This window comes from Salvelinus namaycush, chromosome 25 (genome assembly GCF_016432855.1).
Source record: "Salvelinus namaycush isolate Seneca chromosome 25, SaNama_1.0, whole genome shotgun sequence".
Taxonomy (NCBI): Eukaryota; Metazoa; Chordata; class Actinopteri; order Salmoniformes; family Salmonidae; genus Salvelinus; species Salvelinus namaycush.
In genome coordinates, this window is record NC_052331.1 from 1,909,752 (window position 1) to 1,925,818 (window position 16,067).

At 43.4% G+C, this 16,067-nt stretch overlaps 2 protein-coding genes across 5 annotated transcripts in view; one reads left to right on the forward strand and one right to left on the reverse strand.

Annotated features, from left to right (window-relative positions):
- The window catches only part of LOC120020515 (zinc finger E-box-binding homeobox 1-like), a 121,622-nt gene extending 109,697 nt beyond the window's left edge, over positions 1 to 11,925 (forward strand). The window contains exon 10 of the mRNA XM_038964218.1: positions 11,875 to 11,925. Within this exon, the coding sequence (XP_038820146.1) occupies positions 11,875 to 11,925 (51 nt within the window). The remainder of the gene's footprint in view (positions 1 to 11,874) is intronic.
- A 1,074-nt stretch (positions 11,926 to 12,999) lies between these two features.
- LOC120020110 (rho GTPase-activating protein 12-like) overlaps positions 13,000 to 16,067 on the reverse strand; it is a 67,210-nt gene continuing 64,142 nt past the window's right edge. For all 4 annotated transcript variants that reach the window (XM_038963556.1, XM_038963555.1, XM_038963559.1 and 1 more), the window contains 2 exons: positions 15,789 to 15,894; positions 13,000 to 15,263 (listed from right to left, as the gene is read on the reverse strand). In XM_038963556.1, the coding sequence (XP_038819484.1) occupies positions 15,092 to 15,263; positions 15,789 to 15,894 (278 nt within the window). In that variant the 3' untranslated portion in view covers positions 13,000 to 15,091. The remainder of the gene's footprint in view (positions 15,264 to 15,788; positions 15,895 to 16,067) is intronic.

The window sequence follows — 16,067 nt, forward strand, 5'->3', positions numbered from 1 at the left end:
AACATAACACATATGGAATCATGTGGTAACCAAAAAAGTGTTAAACAAATCAAAATATATTTTATATTTGAGATTCTTCAAAGTAGCCACCCTATGCCTTGATGACAGCTTTGCGCACTCTTGGCATTCTCTCAACTAGCCTCACCTGGAATGCTTTTCCAACAGTATTGAAGGTGTTCCCACACTTGTTGGCTGCTTTTCCTTCACTCTGCGGTCCAACTCATCCCAAACCATCTCAATTGGGTTAAGGTCGGGTGATTGTGGAGGCCAGGTCATCTGATGCAGCACTCCATCACTGTCCTTCTTGGTCAAATAGCCCTTACACAGCCTGGAGGTGTGTTGGGTCATTGTCCTGTTGGAAAACAAACGATAGTCCCACTAAGCGCAAACCAGATGAGATGGTGTATCGCCGCAGAATGCTGGGGTAGCCATGCTGTTTAAGTTTGCCTTGAACTCTAAAGAAATCACTGACAGTGTCACCAGCAAAGCACCCCTACACCATCACACCTCCTCCTCCATGCTTCTTGGTGGGAACCACACATGCGGAGATCATCCGTTCACCTACTCTGCGTCTCACAAAGACACGGCGGTTGGAACTGAAAATCTCAGATTTGAACTCATCAGACCAAAGGACAAATGTCCACCGGTCTAACGTCTATTGCTCGTGTTTCTTGGCCCAAGCAAGTCTCTTATTATTATTGGTGTCCTTTAGTAGTGGTTCCTTGCAGCAATTCAACCGTAAAGGCCTGATTCACACTCCTCTGAACAGTTGAGGTCACTGGTGCACCTCAGCCATGCTCAAGATCCTAAACCATATCATAACCGCCATTGATAAAAGACAGTACTGTGCAGCCGTCTTCATCGACCTGGACAAGGCTTTCGACTCTGTCAAAAGCCGTATTCTTATCGGCAGACTCAACAGCCTTGGTTTCTCTAATGACTACCTCGCCTGGTTCACTAACTACTTCTCAGATAGAGTGCAGTGTGTCAAATCGGAGGGCCTGTTGTCAGGACCTCTGGCAGTCTATGGGTGTCGACTCTTTTCTCTGTATATATCAGTGATGTCACTCTTGCTGCTGGTGATTCTCTGATCCACCTCTAAGCAGACGACACCATTCAATATACATCTGGCCCTTCTTTGGACACTGTGTTAACAAACCTCCAAACGAGCTTCAACGCCATACAACACTCCTTCCGTGGCCTCCAACTGCTCTTAAATGCTAGTAAAACTAAATGCATGCTCTTCACCCGATCGCTGCCCACACCCGCCCGCCCGACTAGCATCACTACTCTGGACGGTTCTGACTTAGAATATGTGGACAACTATAAATACCTAGGTGTCTGGCTAGACTGTAAACTCTCCTTCCCGATTCACATTAAACATCTCCAATCCAAAATTAAATCTAGAATCGGCTTCCTATTTCGGAGCAAAGCCTCCTTCACTCATGCTGCCAAACATACACTCGTAAAACTGATCATCTTACCAATCCTTGACTTAGGCAAGTCGTTTACAAAATAGCCTCCAACACTCTACTCAGCAAATTGGATGCAGTCTATCACAGTGCCATCCGTTTTGTCACCAAAGCCCCATATACTACCCACCACTGCGACCTGTATGCTCTCGTTGGCTGGTCCTCGCTACATATTCGTTGGCTGGTCCTCGCTACCCACCCGTAACACGCGCTCCAGCAGGTATATTTTACTGGTCATCCCCAAAGCCAACACCCACTTTGGCCGCCTTTCCTTCCAGTTCTCTGCTGCCAATGACTGGAACAAATTGCAAAAATCACTGAAGTTGGAGACTTATATCTCCCTCACTAACTTTAAGCATCACCTGTACACATCTCATCTGTAAATAGCCCATCCAACCTACTACCTACCTCCTCCCCATATTTGTTTTTGTTTATCCGCTCTTTTGCACACCAGTATTTCTACTTGCACATCCTCATCTGCACATATATCGCTCCAGTGTAATTTGCTAAATTGTAATTACTTCGCCACTATTGGCATATTTATTGCCTTACCTCCTTTGCACACACTGTATACAGATTTTCTATTGTGTTATTGACTGTACGTTTGTTTATCCCATGTGTAACTCTGTGTTGTTGTTTTTGTCGCACTGGTTTACTTTGTCTTGGCCAGGTCGCAGTTGTAAATGAGAACTTGTTCTCAACTGGCCTACCTGGTTAAATAAAGGTGAAATAAAATATATATTTTTAAACAGTTCATGTTGAGATGTGTCTGTTACTTGAACTCTGTGAAGCTTTTATTTGGGCTGCAATCTGAGGTGCAGTTAACTCTAATGAACTTATCCTCTGCAGCAGAGGTAACTCTGGGTCTTCCTTTCCTGTGGCGGTCCTCATGAGATCCAGTTCCATCATAGAGCTTGATGGGTTTTGCGACTGCATTTGAAGAAACTTTAAAAGTTCTCGAAATGTTCCGTATTGACTGACCTTCATGTCTTAAAGTAATGATGTACTGTTGTTTCTCTTTGCTTATTTGAGCTGTCTTGCCATAATATGGACTTTGTCTTTTACCAAATAGGGCTATCTTCTGTATACCACCCCTACCTTGTCACAACACAACTGATTGGCTCAAACTCATTAAGAAGTAAAGAATTCCACAAATGAACTTGTAACAAGGCACACCTGTTAATTGAAATGCATTCCAGGTGACTACCTCATGAATCTGGTGGAGAGAATGCCAAGAGTGTGCAAAGCCGTCACCACGGCAAAGGGAGGCTACTTTTTTTGGGTTACTACATGATTCCATATGTGCTATTTCATTGTTTTGATGTCTTCACTATTATTCTACAATATAGAAAATAGTAAAAAATAAAGAAAAACCTGTGAATAAGTAGGTGTGTCCAAACATTTGACTGGTACTGTATGTATATACCAAAATATGTTTTTATTTGAACAGTTTTCTGGAGGAAATGGTGCATTATTTGAAAAAAGTGCAAAGGTGACAAACGACCTGTAGGTTGCATATCTACCGTATGATGCTCCAGTTTCATAAACATAAATTCATTTACAGCTTTACTGGCTTTATGAGCTTGTAAAACTACAGTTTGTGTGTGTGCGCGTCCGTGTGCGTCAGGGAGTACATGGCTACTGAAGTTTGAACCAGAATAAGTTGATGAGATGACATTATGGACGCCTGTCTCCTGGGCTGCACCGCTTTCTGTGCCCTTACGTGTTTGATTTAGACCACGGGCTCTATTTTCGGCTGGCGTTTAAGGCGTCCGCATGCATAGGTTTGTTTCGCTCCTAGCATAACTCGGCTAGGCGAAGCGAACGTATGTACCTGTATACTCCCTAAATACCTTAGCTTGAAAAACAAGAAAAAAGCGACAATATTACTGTCGTTTGTCCCACTTGACCCACCTTAGCAACAACATAGCCAAGCACTTTCTCAAACTAGTCTGAATTAATCTAAGATTAATAAAGAAATATGTCATTCATTTGGATGTTTTTGCCAACGAGGTCTTAGTCGTGCAATTTTACATCTAACTAAGATGTTTGGTGCAGTATTTCTCAAGTGTGAACATTTGCATAATAATGAGTCGATTTGCCTCAAGAAACAATGTTGTGTGCTGTGCACAAACTGCCGGGGAAAAAACCCTGCCGAACACCATAACAAACAAAAATGTCACGAAAGCTTGTCATAATATTTGCACTAACTGTTTCGACTGGGAAGCATGCGACAGGCTTAAGGCGGCGACAATTTCTTATTGTAAAAGCCAGCGCTCTACTACCCTGGCGCCGGGGTTGGTAATTTACCTGTCTAATATCAGCTCGCTTGCGCTGAGGTGGGAGGGGTGGAAATATTTGAGGTGTGTCCTTAAAAACGTGTGCCCATTTCAAGCAGCTCTACTGGTGATGGTTAAGACCCACCAAAAGATGGTCGTAGCAGTAACTCAATTGGTTAAGGCATCGATTTTGCCAGCGTCGGTGCACGGTAGCCTAATCAGTAGCCTATAACCAATGCTTTATTGAAATATCAATAGCATCAAAACAGTCAACACTAATTCCTGTTTTTTTGTCCATGCAGCTTCTGTCAAAAGTTTGGACTCATTGTAGGACTGTGCGACAGCCATTGAATGAAAGCTGTCAGTGACTATATAACGTCTGTTCAGGAACATAAAGTTAATACAATGGACTGCTTAATTTGTTACTTTTATCATTTTGTAAAAAATTGCATCTTCCACTTTCATCTGTTGGACCTAACTGTACCACTTGTAACCGAGGCTATTTAACTTTTTGTTTTGTTTTTGTGAGCAGTATAACAGTGAGTGGACATTACCCCTTTCTCTTCATATTGGATCTTTGTCCAGCTCCTGTGAAAAGTTTGGATGTGTGTAAAATAAAATAAAATGTATTTATATAGCCCTTCTTACATCAGCTGATATCTCAAAGTGCTGTACAGAAACCCAGCCTAAAACCCCAAACAGCAAGCAATGCAGGTGTAGAAGCACGGTGGCTAGGAAAAACTCCCTAGAAAACCCTCCATAGTCCAAGTTGCCTTATCTGTATTATACGCACACAGGGAGCAATAACAGCCTATTTAGACAGCCTACAGCCTAAAACAAGTTGTTTCGCTTTCATTAGAATTTGATTCGAATTATACACGGTCTTTTTAGGGCCTCATCAAAAGCCTAGTGAATGTAATCCTGTTTATTGACTAAGTTTGGCATGTCCATGTCCAGACTGCAATTTAGAGTATGCCGAGCCCCTATATCAATGTGAATGCTATTATGTGCAATCTATTTCCATATTAAAGCAATGCAATTAGAATAATGTGGACTTCAAACATGTTCAACATGGGGCAAGCTATTTAAAGAGCTAGGCTATAACGGACTAACATTCGAATTGACAACACAATACATAAACGTAAATACATAACTGGAAGCAACCACATATTTAGCCAAGGAGCACGTTCTGGTTGGCCAGTGAGGGGTCAAGCCTTGACACACCTACAACTAGTTTATTCATCAAAAGCCAGCCCTTTTGCGACCACCACCAGCTACTGCGCACATAACTCCAGTTCTGAATCAGAGAGGTACGGGGGCTGCCTTAATCGACGTCATCTGCGCCCAGGGATTTGAACCAGCAACCTTTCGGTTACTGGCACAACACTCTTAACCACTAGCCGACCCGCATTTGCAATATTTGAGTTGACATTTCTGTAGATCAGGGAGGTCCACTAAAAGCAGGTCTTCCAAGTGAGGCTAAGAAAGCTACCTTCCTGCCTGTGAGATAGAGATGAGTCAACTCTATCTGAATGACGTTGATGGCTCTGGGTCAAATCAGACATGTCATCAACAGTAAGGTCAGTTATTCAGAGTATTATAATAAAAACACATCCTGTCAGTGGTTTACAGAGCTGGGCTGTGTATTAGCTACACATTGTAACTGTGATATTTGAAGGCTTCCATAGCTAGTGGAAAGGCCCCGGCAGCAATTTTTCAACTAACCTTTTCTTGGCGACACTTCCTTCCATTTCTATTCGGAAGAAACTTGTCCCATAAACTTCTGTGTCCAGTTGCAGATGGAACTCCAAAAACCAGAGAATATTCAGAAAAAAATTGTCACACTGTGAAATGCTTACTTACAAGCCGTTAATCAAAAATGCAGTTTTAAGAAAATACCCCCAAAAAAGTGAGAGATAAGAATAACAAATAATTAAAGAGCAGCAGTAAATATCAATAGCGAGGCTATATACAGTGGGTACTGGTACAGAGTCAATGTCAAAGTGCGGGGGCACCGGTATCGAGGTAATATGTAATGTAGGAAGAGTTATTAAAGTGACTATGCATAGATAATAACAGAGAGTAGCAGCAGCGTTCCAGAGGGGAGGCAATGCAAATAGTCTGGGTAGCCATTTGATTAGCTGTTCAGGAGTCTTATGGCTTGGGGGTAGAAGCTATTTAGGAGCCTCTTGGAACTAGACTCGGCGCTCTGGTACCGCTTGCCGTGCGGTAGAAGAGAGAACAGTGTATGACTAGGGTGGCTGGAGTCTTTGACAATTTTTAGGGCCTTCCTCTGACACTGACTGGTATAGAGGTCCTGGATGGCAGGAAGCTTGGCCCCAGTGATGTACTGGGCCGTACGCACTACCCTCTGTAGTGCCTTGCGGTTAGAGGCCAAGCATTTGCCATACCAGGCAGTGATGCAACCCGTCAGGATGCTCTCTATGGTGCAGCTGTAAAACCTTTTGAGGATCTGAGGACCCATGCCAAATCTTTTCAGTCTCCTGAGGGGGAATAGGTTTTGTCGTGCCCTCTTCACAACTGTCTTGGTGTGCTTGGACCATGTTAGTTTGTTGGTGATGTGGACGCCAAGGAACTTGAAGCTCTCAGCCTGCTACACTACAGCCCCGTCGATGAGAATGGGGGAGTGCTCGGCCCTCCTATCATGTCATACACGTGTTCTCTCTCTCTCTCTCAAACACACACACACACACACACACACACACACACTTGTGAACACACATTTGCGCTGATACTTTTAATGTGGACCAGAGCTAGACCAATGCTACTAGCTATGGCCTGGTCCAGAGCTAGTGCAGACCAGAGCTAGAGCCACCCAGAGCTAGCTAGCTAGCTATGCCCTGGACCAGAGGTGGACAAGAGCTACCTAGCTACTAGCAACGCCCTGGACCAGAGCTGGACAAGAGCTAGCTAGCTACTAGCTACGCCCTGGACCAGAGCTAGTTAGTGCAGACCAGAGCTAATGTAGACCAAAACTAGCTAGGCACTAGCTATGCCCAGGACCAGAGCTGGCTAGCTACTAGCTAAGCCTTGGACCAGAGCTAGACCACAGCTAGTGCAGACCAGAGCTAGTTAGCTACGCCCTGGGCCAGAGCTAGTTAGTGAAGACCAGAGCGAGACCAATACTTCTAGCTACATCCTGGACCAGAGCTAGACCACAGCTAGTGCAGACCAAATTTAGCCAGTTACCAGCAACACTCTAGACCAGAGCTAGTTAGTGCGGACCAGAGATAGATCAGAGCTAGTGCGGACCCGAGCTAGCTACTAGCTACACCCTGGACCAGAACTTGCCCAGAGCTAGTGAAGTATTCACGGTGAAGTAGTGGTAGTGACGGCAGTAGTAACGGTAGTATCGGTAATGGTAGTAATAGGGTTGTCATACACTATGGGCTTGGTCTTGGTGTGGTTTGTAGGTTGCGGAGTTACTGTAATGCACTGCAATTTTAAGCTCTCAAAATGTTTTTAGTTTGAACATTCTGAAACTTTTGTGGCAGGGATTTCAGTTTAGAATGTTGAAGCCTGCGTTCCGCCATTGAAATGAATGGGGATACAACAAGCGTTTATAGGTTTTGAAGTAGGAATGGTGGCCAATAGCTCTGTTGAAGCCGTCTACGTTCAGTCAGTCTGCACGTGCCAATGTCGGGGTGGTGTTTGTACCTGAAATGGACCAAGAGCAGTGGTGAATCCAACATTTGACCTTAGAAGTCTATGGCGTTTTTATGCTAATTGCCCTTACAGAATAAATGTGACACGTGCAGATATGAAGCCAAACAATAAAGTTCAAACTGATTCACCGCGATTACTTTTATCTGATTTGGTCCAATGATAACCATGTGACGGAAAAAAACGGAACAAAGAATGCCAAGAAGCGTATCCCCAAGACCACATTAAAAAGAATCAACCGTTGCCTTATTTTTTTGATCATTTCAAAAGATTGTTTTCTAATCATTAGGTGTGGAAGTATAGGAATTACTTAGTCATGTTTTTCATCACAAAGGTGAAGTAGAAGTGTTAACGATCAACAAAAAGAGATCGTAAAAACTCATTTCATGATATACAGTATCAACAAGCCCCATCTGAATGAACTTTGCCTCGTGTGCACGGATGGCGGAAACGTGCACGATTTTGGGTGAAGGTATCAGTGCTCACGTGTGCAGAAATGTGTGTGAGCGTGTGTCAGACGAGAGATGCAGCAATGACTGACAAAATTAATTTGCATGAACTTACGATTAAACAAGACAGCCACATGTTTTTACAGGGTCTCAATGGAGGCCTTTGTTCCAATCTAACAATGAAGTCATAAACAGCAGCTAGTTTGGAAAATAATTACATTCAAAATGTGCCATTTACTGAAAATACAGGTAAACTTCCAGAACCCCAGTTCATATAATAGTTCTAGAGTTGCAAAATTTCAGTAACTTTCCCCAAATTCCCAGGTTTCCCAAAAATCCTGGTTTGAATGTTCCAGGAATTAAGAGGAAATTGCAGAATATCTGAGGATTTCTGAAAAACGTGGGAATTTTGCAACCCTGAATAGTTCATATATACTGAAAAAATATATAAACTCAACATGCAACAATTCCAAAGATTCTACAGTTCATAGAAGGAAATCAGTCAACTGAAAGAAATTCATTAGGCCCTAATCTATGGATTTCACATGACTGGTTAGGGGCACAGCCATGGGTGGGCCTGGGAGGGCATAGGTCCACCCACTTGGGAGCGAGGGCCACCCACTGGGGAGCCAGGCTCAGCCAGTCAGAATGAGGTTTTCCCCACATAAAGGGCTTTATTACAGACAGAAATACTCCTCAGCACTACTTTGGCCTGTATGACAGACCCACCTCTCCTGAACATTTGCTTGTTACTCCAACCTACCCATAATATATCGTCTGTCCTCTGCTCTTCAATGCTTCATCTGGACAGTATCCTCCATTCGGCCAGTCTATCCAGGCGAGAGGCTAACTCAGGTATTGGCCATGGAAAACCAGTGTATGGACAGAAGTGGATTTTTGTCTTTGGCAGAAAGTCCCACAAATCCAGCCATGGTGAGAAGAGGAGGGGGGAAGCATACATGTTTGCAGCTAAGTGCAAAGAGTCTCAACTTGGTTGGTTTATTGGTCGCGGATAATAAGTCCACCTTTGTTTTTAGGTGTATTCATACAGGTTTGGTCTGTGGGGGATGGAATCTGAGGTGTGCTGTGAATGACCACGGGGTTAGAGGAAGATGAGGCTTGGGTTTGGTCTGGTTGGGCTGGGTTGAGAGCTCTGTGTGGTCATGGTGGTGGGGTTGTTCAGAGAGTAGGCCGGGGTTGTATTCATTACCATAGACCGTAACAAAACGTATTGCAACAGAAAACGAAAAAACAAATATTTCTTATTGGATAAGTTCAGGTAGGGAGTTTCAGCTTTCCATGGTGACATCACCATGCAGTAAATTGGTTAATAACAGTAGACCAATAACAAAGAGAGTTACAAACCTCTGCCAATAAAATCTAGTTTTCAGTTTTCTCTTCTCTACTCAGACCACACACAGACCTAGCAAAATTCTTGCTTGAGAAATAGTTTTCTGCCAAAAAGCAATTCTTGCCCATTATAATTTAAATCTATCACTATCTATCTATTCATTGTCACCCAGAAATGATTTGATATTGAAATAAAATGACTGCAACAATCCTCTTACATAGTGAAAAGCAGGTGGCCACTGAAGGTGCTGAGGCGATTTACATTGTCAAATATCTGCCGCCCAGCCCAGAGATGCACGTAGACCACATCTCCCACCTCCAGCAGCAGTGACAAGCCATTGGAGGAATTAACACTACCAGCAGCTTGGCGAGCAAATGCCATAGCCATTTGATGTCCATTCTTAAACAAGGCCGTGGTTGTAGGAACTGAATCATCACCCCATGCAAAGATGTAAAACCTGAACAGATAGAGTCCTCTCACTGGTGCTGTGAAGATTCCTGTATCAGAACACAACATTTAGGCTTTTTTGTAGATGCAGATTAACATAAAGCATGAAACTATACATACAGTGGCTTGCGAAAGTATTCACCCCTTGGCATTTTTCCTATTTTGTTGCCTTACAACCTGGAATTAAAATGTATTTTGGGGGGGTTTCTGTCATTTGATTTACACAACATGCCTACCACTTTGAAGATGCAAAATATTTTTTATTGTGAAACAAACAAGAAATAAGACAAAAAAACTGAAAACTTTAGCGTGCATAACTATTTACCCCCTAAAGTCAATACTTTGTAGAGCCACCTTTTGCAGCAATTACAGCTGCAAGTCTCTTGGGGTATGTCTCTATAAGCTTGGCACATCTAGCCACTGGGATTTTTTTTGCCCATTCTTCAAGGCAAAACTGCTCCAGCTTCTTCAAGTTGGATGGGTTCCACCCATTTACAGCAATCTCTAAGTCAATTGGATTGAGGTCTGGGCTTTGACTAGGCCATTCCAAGACATTTATATGTTTCCCCTTAAACCACTCGAGTGTTGTTTTAGCAGTATGCTTAGGGTCATTGTCCTGCTGGAAGGTGAACCTCTGTCCCAGTCTCAAATCTCTTGAAGACTGAAACAGGTTTCCCTCAAGAATTTCCCTGTATTTAGTGCCATCCATCATTCCTTCAATTCTGACCAGTTTCCCAGTCCCTGCTGATGAAAAACATCCCCACAGCATAATGCTGCCACCACCATGCTTCACTCTGGGGATGGTATTCTCGAGGTGATGAGAGGTGTTGGGTTTGCGCCAGACATAACGTTTTCCTTAATGGCCAAAAAGCTTGATTTTAGTCTCATCTAACCAGAGTACCTTCTTCCATATGTTTGGGGAGTCTCCCACATGCCTTTTGGCGAACACCAAACGTGTTTGCTTATTTTTTTCTTTAAGCAATGGTTTTTTTCTGGCCACTTCCATAAAGCTCAGCTCTGTGGAGTGTACGGCATAAAGTGGTCCTATGGACAGATACTCCAATCTCCGCTGTGGAGCTTAGCAGCTCCTTCAGGGTTATCTTTGGTCTCTTTGTTGCCTCTCTGATTAATGCCCTCCTTGCCTGGTCTGTCAGTTTTGGTGGGCGGCCCTCTCTTGGCAGGTTTGTTGTGGTGCCATATTCTTCCCATTTTGAATAATGGATTTAATGGTGCTCCGTGGGATGTTCAAAGTTTCTGATATTTTTTTATAACCCAACCCTGATCTGTACTTCTCCACAACTTTGTCCCTGACCTGTTTGGAGATCTCCTTGGTCTTCACGGTGCCACTTGTTGGTGGTGCCCCTTGCTTAGTGGTGTTGCAGACTCAGAACAGGTGTATATATACTGAGATCATGTGACAGATCATGTGACACTTAAAGTCCACCTGTGTGCAATCTAACTAATTGTGTGACTTCTGAAGGTAATTTGTTGCACCAGATCTTATTTAGGGGCTTCATAGCAAAGGGTGTGAATACATATGCACGCACCACTTTTCCTTTTTACATTTTTTTGAATTTTTTGAAACAAGTAATTTTTTTCATTTCACTTCACCAATTTTGTGTATGTCCATTACATGAATTCCAAATAAAAATACATTTAAAATACAGGTTTGTAATGCAACGAAATAGGGAAAATGCCAAGGGGGGTGAATCCTTTTGCAAGGCACTGTCATTTGGTTACAAAGTGCCTGTGACAACAGGTGATGTGTATAATTTACTGTACCTGTAGTGGGGTTATAAGCATTGCCAATATTTGTGTAGACACTTCTGTAGACCAGGGTGGTTCCAGTGTTGAAGGGTCCAACTTGTCCACTGAAAGCAGGTCCTCCAAGTGAGGCGGAGAAAGCCACCTTTATGTCTGTCAAATGTAGATGAGTCAATATTACTATGACCTGGCAACTGCAAACTGAATAATGTTGAAACCTCTGGGTCAAATCAAACATGTCATCAAGAATAAGGTCAGTCATTCAGATCATCACAATGAAACCATCTTGTCAGCGATTAACAGAACTAGCCAGGCTTTATTCACATAGGAAGAATTACTGGTCTGCTGTTTCACTTCTGGTGACAAACGTTATGCTAGAAGGTGTTTCAAACATTACTCTAAATATTACCTTCAATATGTCTCCTCAGACCTTCAACGTGGCTCTCAGTGATGTTAGAACGAGTCTCCATGGAGCTTAGTTCCAATGCTTGTGCTGAAATTAGATGCACGAAACAATGTGCGAGATAAAACAGTCACATATTTATGAAATAATCCATACTTATTATTATTACCTTCTGTATTATTTAGCTAACCTTCATTCCTTCTAGTCTGTTCCTCCACTTTGGATTTCAGTTCCTCCACCTCGCTCTCACTGGCTCTCAGTCGGGCCTCCATGGCTCCCAGTTCAGTCTTCGTGTGTCTCAGCTCAACTCTCTGCTCCACCATCATGGTGTTCATCTCTCTCAGCACAGTGTGGATGTCAGTCTGGCACGTTTGCTGGCTGTGTGTTGTGGCTGCAGCTTCCGCTCTCGGTTTGTCAACCTGAATGTCATTCCCTCTGCTCTCTCCATCCTCATAGTCAACCTGATGGACACTGACTCCGTCTCTGTGGACCTGGGCTCCAGACAGACAGCAGTGCAGCAACACCAGCAGAGCTACCACACTCTTCATTCTCATTGCTTGATGGTGATTTCCTCTTCTTGTGGTTATTTCTGCTGTTATTGTCTCAGCTGTCCCCTTTATATCCTGTCCTCTGAAACTATAACCCGGTGATAATTGGGACACGTGCAGATATGAAGCCAAACAATAAGGTGGTAAATCAAACTGATTCACCACAAGATTAATTTTATCTGATTGGGTTCTTTTAATAACCATGCGACACAGAAAGCAGAACAAAGAATGGCAATAAGCGTATTCCACAGACACAATTAAATGAATCAACCTTTGCCTTTTGGCTGAATTTGTTATCATTTCAAGAGATTGTTTTCTAATCATTAGGTATGGGAAGTATATGAATGATGTCATCATATTTTTCATCGCAAAGGTTTAGTAGAAATGTTTCCAATCATCAAAGTTAGAGAGACACGTGCCCTCAGCAAAAACTCATATCGTGATATACAGTATCAACAAGCCCCATCTGAATGAACTTTGCCTCGTGTGCACGGATGGCGGAAAAGTGCACGTTTTTGGGTGAAGGTATCAGTGCTCACGTGTGCAGAAATGTGTGCGTGTATATCAGACGAGAACGTATGATAAAACGAGACTGCCACAGGTTTTTACAGGGTCTCAATGGAGGCCTTTATTCCAATTAAACAAAGAAGTCATGAACAGCAGTTAGTTTGGAAAATAATTACATTCAAAATGTGCCACTTACCAAAAATACAACTAAACTTTTAAAACCGCAGTTCATATAATAGTTCTCAGTTTGTAAAATTCCAGTAACTTTCCCCAAATTCCCAGGCTTTCCAACAATCCTGGTTTGAATGTTCCCGGAATCAGGAGGAAATTGCTGAATATCCGGAGAATCCTCCCAACAGGAATTTCTGAAAAACCTGGGAATTTTAGGAAAGTTACAGGAATTTTTCAACCCTAAACAGTTTATATAATTTTGGTGGAATGGATCTTAAATAAACATGTCTGTTTCCTCAAGTTTCTAATGGTCACCATGAAGTCGTACTTTAATTACTATCAGACATCCGTGCAACATACTTCCTGTCCATCTGTCCCCCGTCCATACACACACATTCACACACGTCGCTTACATTTATTTATTAAATGTTGCTTGCCTTATTATAATACATTTACAACCAGTCCAACGACATACACATCTGGGTACCACTTCTGTGTTTTTAAGTTATCTGACTGATAGGAGAGGACTTGTTCTAAAAACCAGAGAAGCAGAGTAGTTTTGGTAGGAATGTCTGAGGTAAAACCATGAGTAGCATCCCAAATGGCACCCTAGTCCCTATATAGTGCACTACCTTTGAGTAGTGTAAAACAGACTGCTTCCAGTATCTCCAGAGAGAGAGAGAGAGAAAATAAGTGTGTATTTTAGAGGAGATGGGTCATTTCTGATGCGTGCTGTGGCCTTTACACAGGCACGCGAGCGCACACACAGAAATGCACGCACACACAGGACTGTATTAGGAGGTAAGAGTCTACCACATAGCTCATTACATGACATACAGGTACATACAGGCTTGCGTATCTAATGGCACCCTATACCCTATTTAGTGCACTACGTTTGATGATGCACTATATAGAGAGTAGAGTACCATTTGGGACGCACAACACTCCCCCAGCTCTGTGCTTTAGAAACAGCAGAGGGAGACAAAGCCACTTTATTTACAGACATTCATTGATTCTCTAGTTGAGCCCACAGAGAGAAAGAAGAGGTGCCTGAACGAACAGCATATAGAAAATAAAGGGAAAGTGTTTTATTGCCTGAGTCCCAAATGCCACCAAACCTATTCCCTATTATAGCTCACTATTTCAGTTTTGACAAAGGCCCATAGGGCTCTGTGCAGAAGTCGTTTTGGGACGCAGACATTGTGTTGGTAGAGGAGCTGAAGGTGTCCCAGCAGACAGAGAGACCAAGCAAGAGACAGACAGACCTCTCTATACAGTCTGGTCTGCATGTCCTTAACAGGTAAATATACTGTACAGTGTAGACTAAATACTGTCTAGTGCAGCCAGAATAGTGGATAGATAGACCCTCCCCCTGCAATACTGATGCCACTGTTGGGAGACTGAGGTTACTGAGGCCTGCCTGACAGACCCACCTTTCCTGAACATATCAAGGGTGTTACTCCACCCTAACCATAATATAGTGTCTGTCCTCTCTTCAACGCTCCATCCGGACAGTATCCTCCATTCGGCCAGTCTATCCAGGCGAGAGGCTAACTCAGGTACTGGCCATGGAAATCCAGTGTATGGACAGAAGTTGATTTTTGTATTTTTGTCTTTGGCAGAAAGTCCCACAAATCCAGCCATGGTGAGAAGAGGAGGAGGGAAGCATACATGTGTGCAGCTAAGTGCAAAGAGTCAAGTCCACCTTTGTTTTTACCATGTATTCATACAGGTTTGGTCTGTGGGGGATGGAATCTGAGGTGTGCTGTGAATGACCACGGGTTTAGAGGAAGATGAGGCTTGGGTTTGGTCTGGTTGGGCTGGGTTGAGAGCTCTGTATGGTCATGGTGGTGGTGTTCAGAGAGTAGGCCGGCGGTTGTATTCATTACCATAGACCGTAACAAACACTGATCCTGGGTCAGTTTGGCATTCTCCCCGCCAATGGTTAAGATTAGGATTGGGGGAGCGTAAGCTGGTACTAGATCTGTACACGGGGAAAAGTCGCCCCTCTGGTGTCTACCTAAAGATGCCCTCGTACTCCAGTAGGATGAGCTCCACTATCTGGTTCTGATAGACCATGTGGACCGCCATGTTCCAGGTCTCTGTCTCGGGTCTGAGCAGGGTGGGGCCGAACACTATGGCCACGCTCTGGGTCGTCATACGGTTCTCCTCGCCGTGGTCAATCACCCTGCAGACAGACGGAGAGAGACCAAGTTGTTATTTTCTTGAACCTTTATTTAACCAGGCGGTTCAATTAAACACAACTTCTTCTTCACATTGACGGCCTGGCAAGAGGTGATGAAAGTAAGTAAAAGTAGAGTATGAGACACAGAGACACACAGAGAGAGCGAGAGAGAGAGACAGAGCGAGAGAGAGACAGAGAGAGAGAGAGCGAGAGCGAGAGCGAGAGAGAGCGAGAGAGCGAGAGAGAGAGCGAGAGAGCGAGAGAGAGAGCGAGAGAGAGAGCGAGAGAGAGAGCGAGAGAGAGAGCGAGAGAGAGAGCGAGAGAGACAGAGAGAGAGACAGAGAGAGAGCGAGATGCAGGGTTATTAGAGCCAAAGCTGTAGCATTATAGAATTGTACAGAACATTTATATTTCTAGAAAACCTAGGAATTTTACAACCCTACTCCTGTTAGACAGTGGATCAACACGAATAAGGCTAACACAATCCGATCACATTGTAATTTAGTTCACTGTTGAAGTGTGACTTACTTCCTGAGGTGTTTGAAGAGGGCCTGCATGGTGTCCTGATTGGGTTTGGGCAACTGTTTGACCAGCTCCTTGATAGACTGGACACGCTGCATGTAGTCTGGGATCTCTGTTTAACCGGTAGACAGGACAAACGTTACAGAAGAAAATTGTCTTAGACACAGTAAAAACAACACTAAAAAGCCGTTCATGAACTAACACTCACATTTCACTTGTCCCCCCCCTAATATACGAACAAATATATAAATGCAACACGTAAAGTTTAATTCCCATGTTTCATGA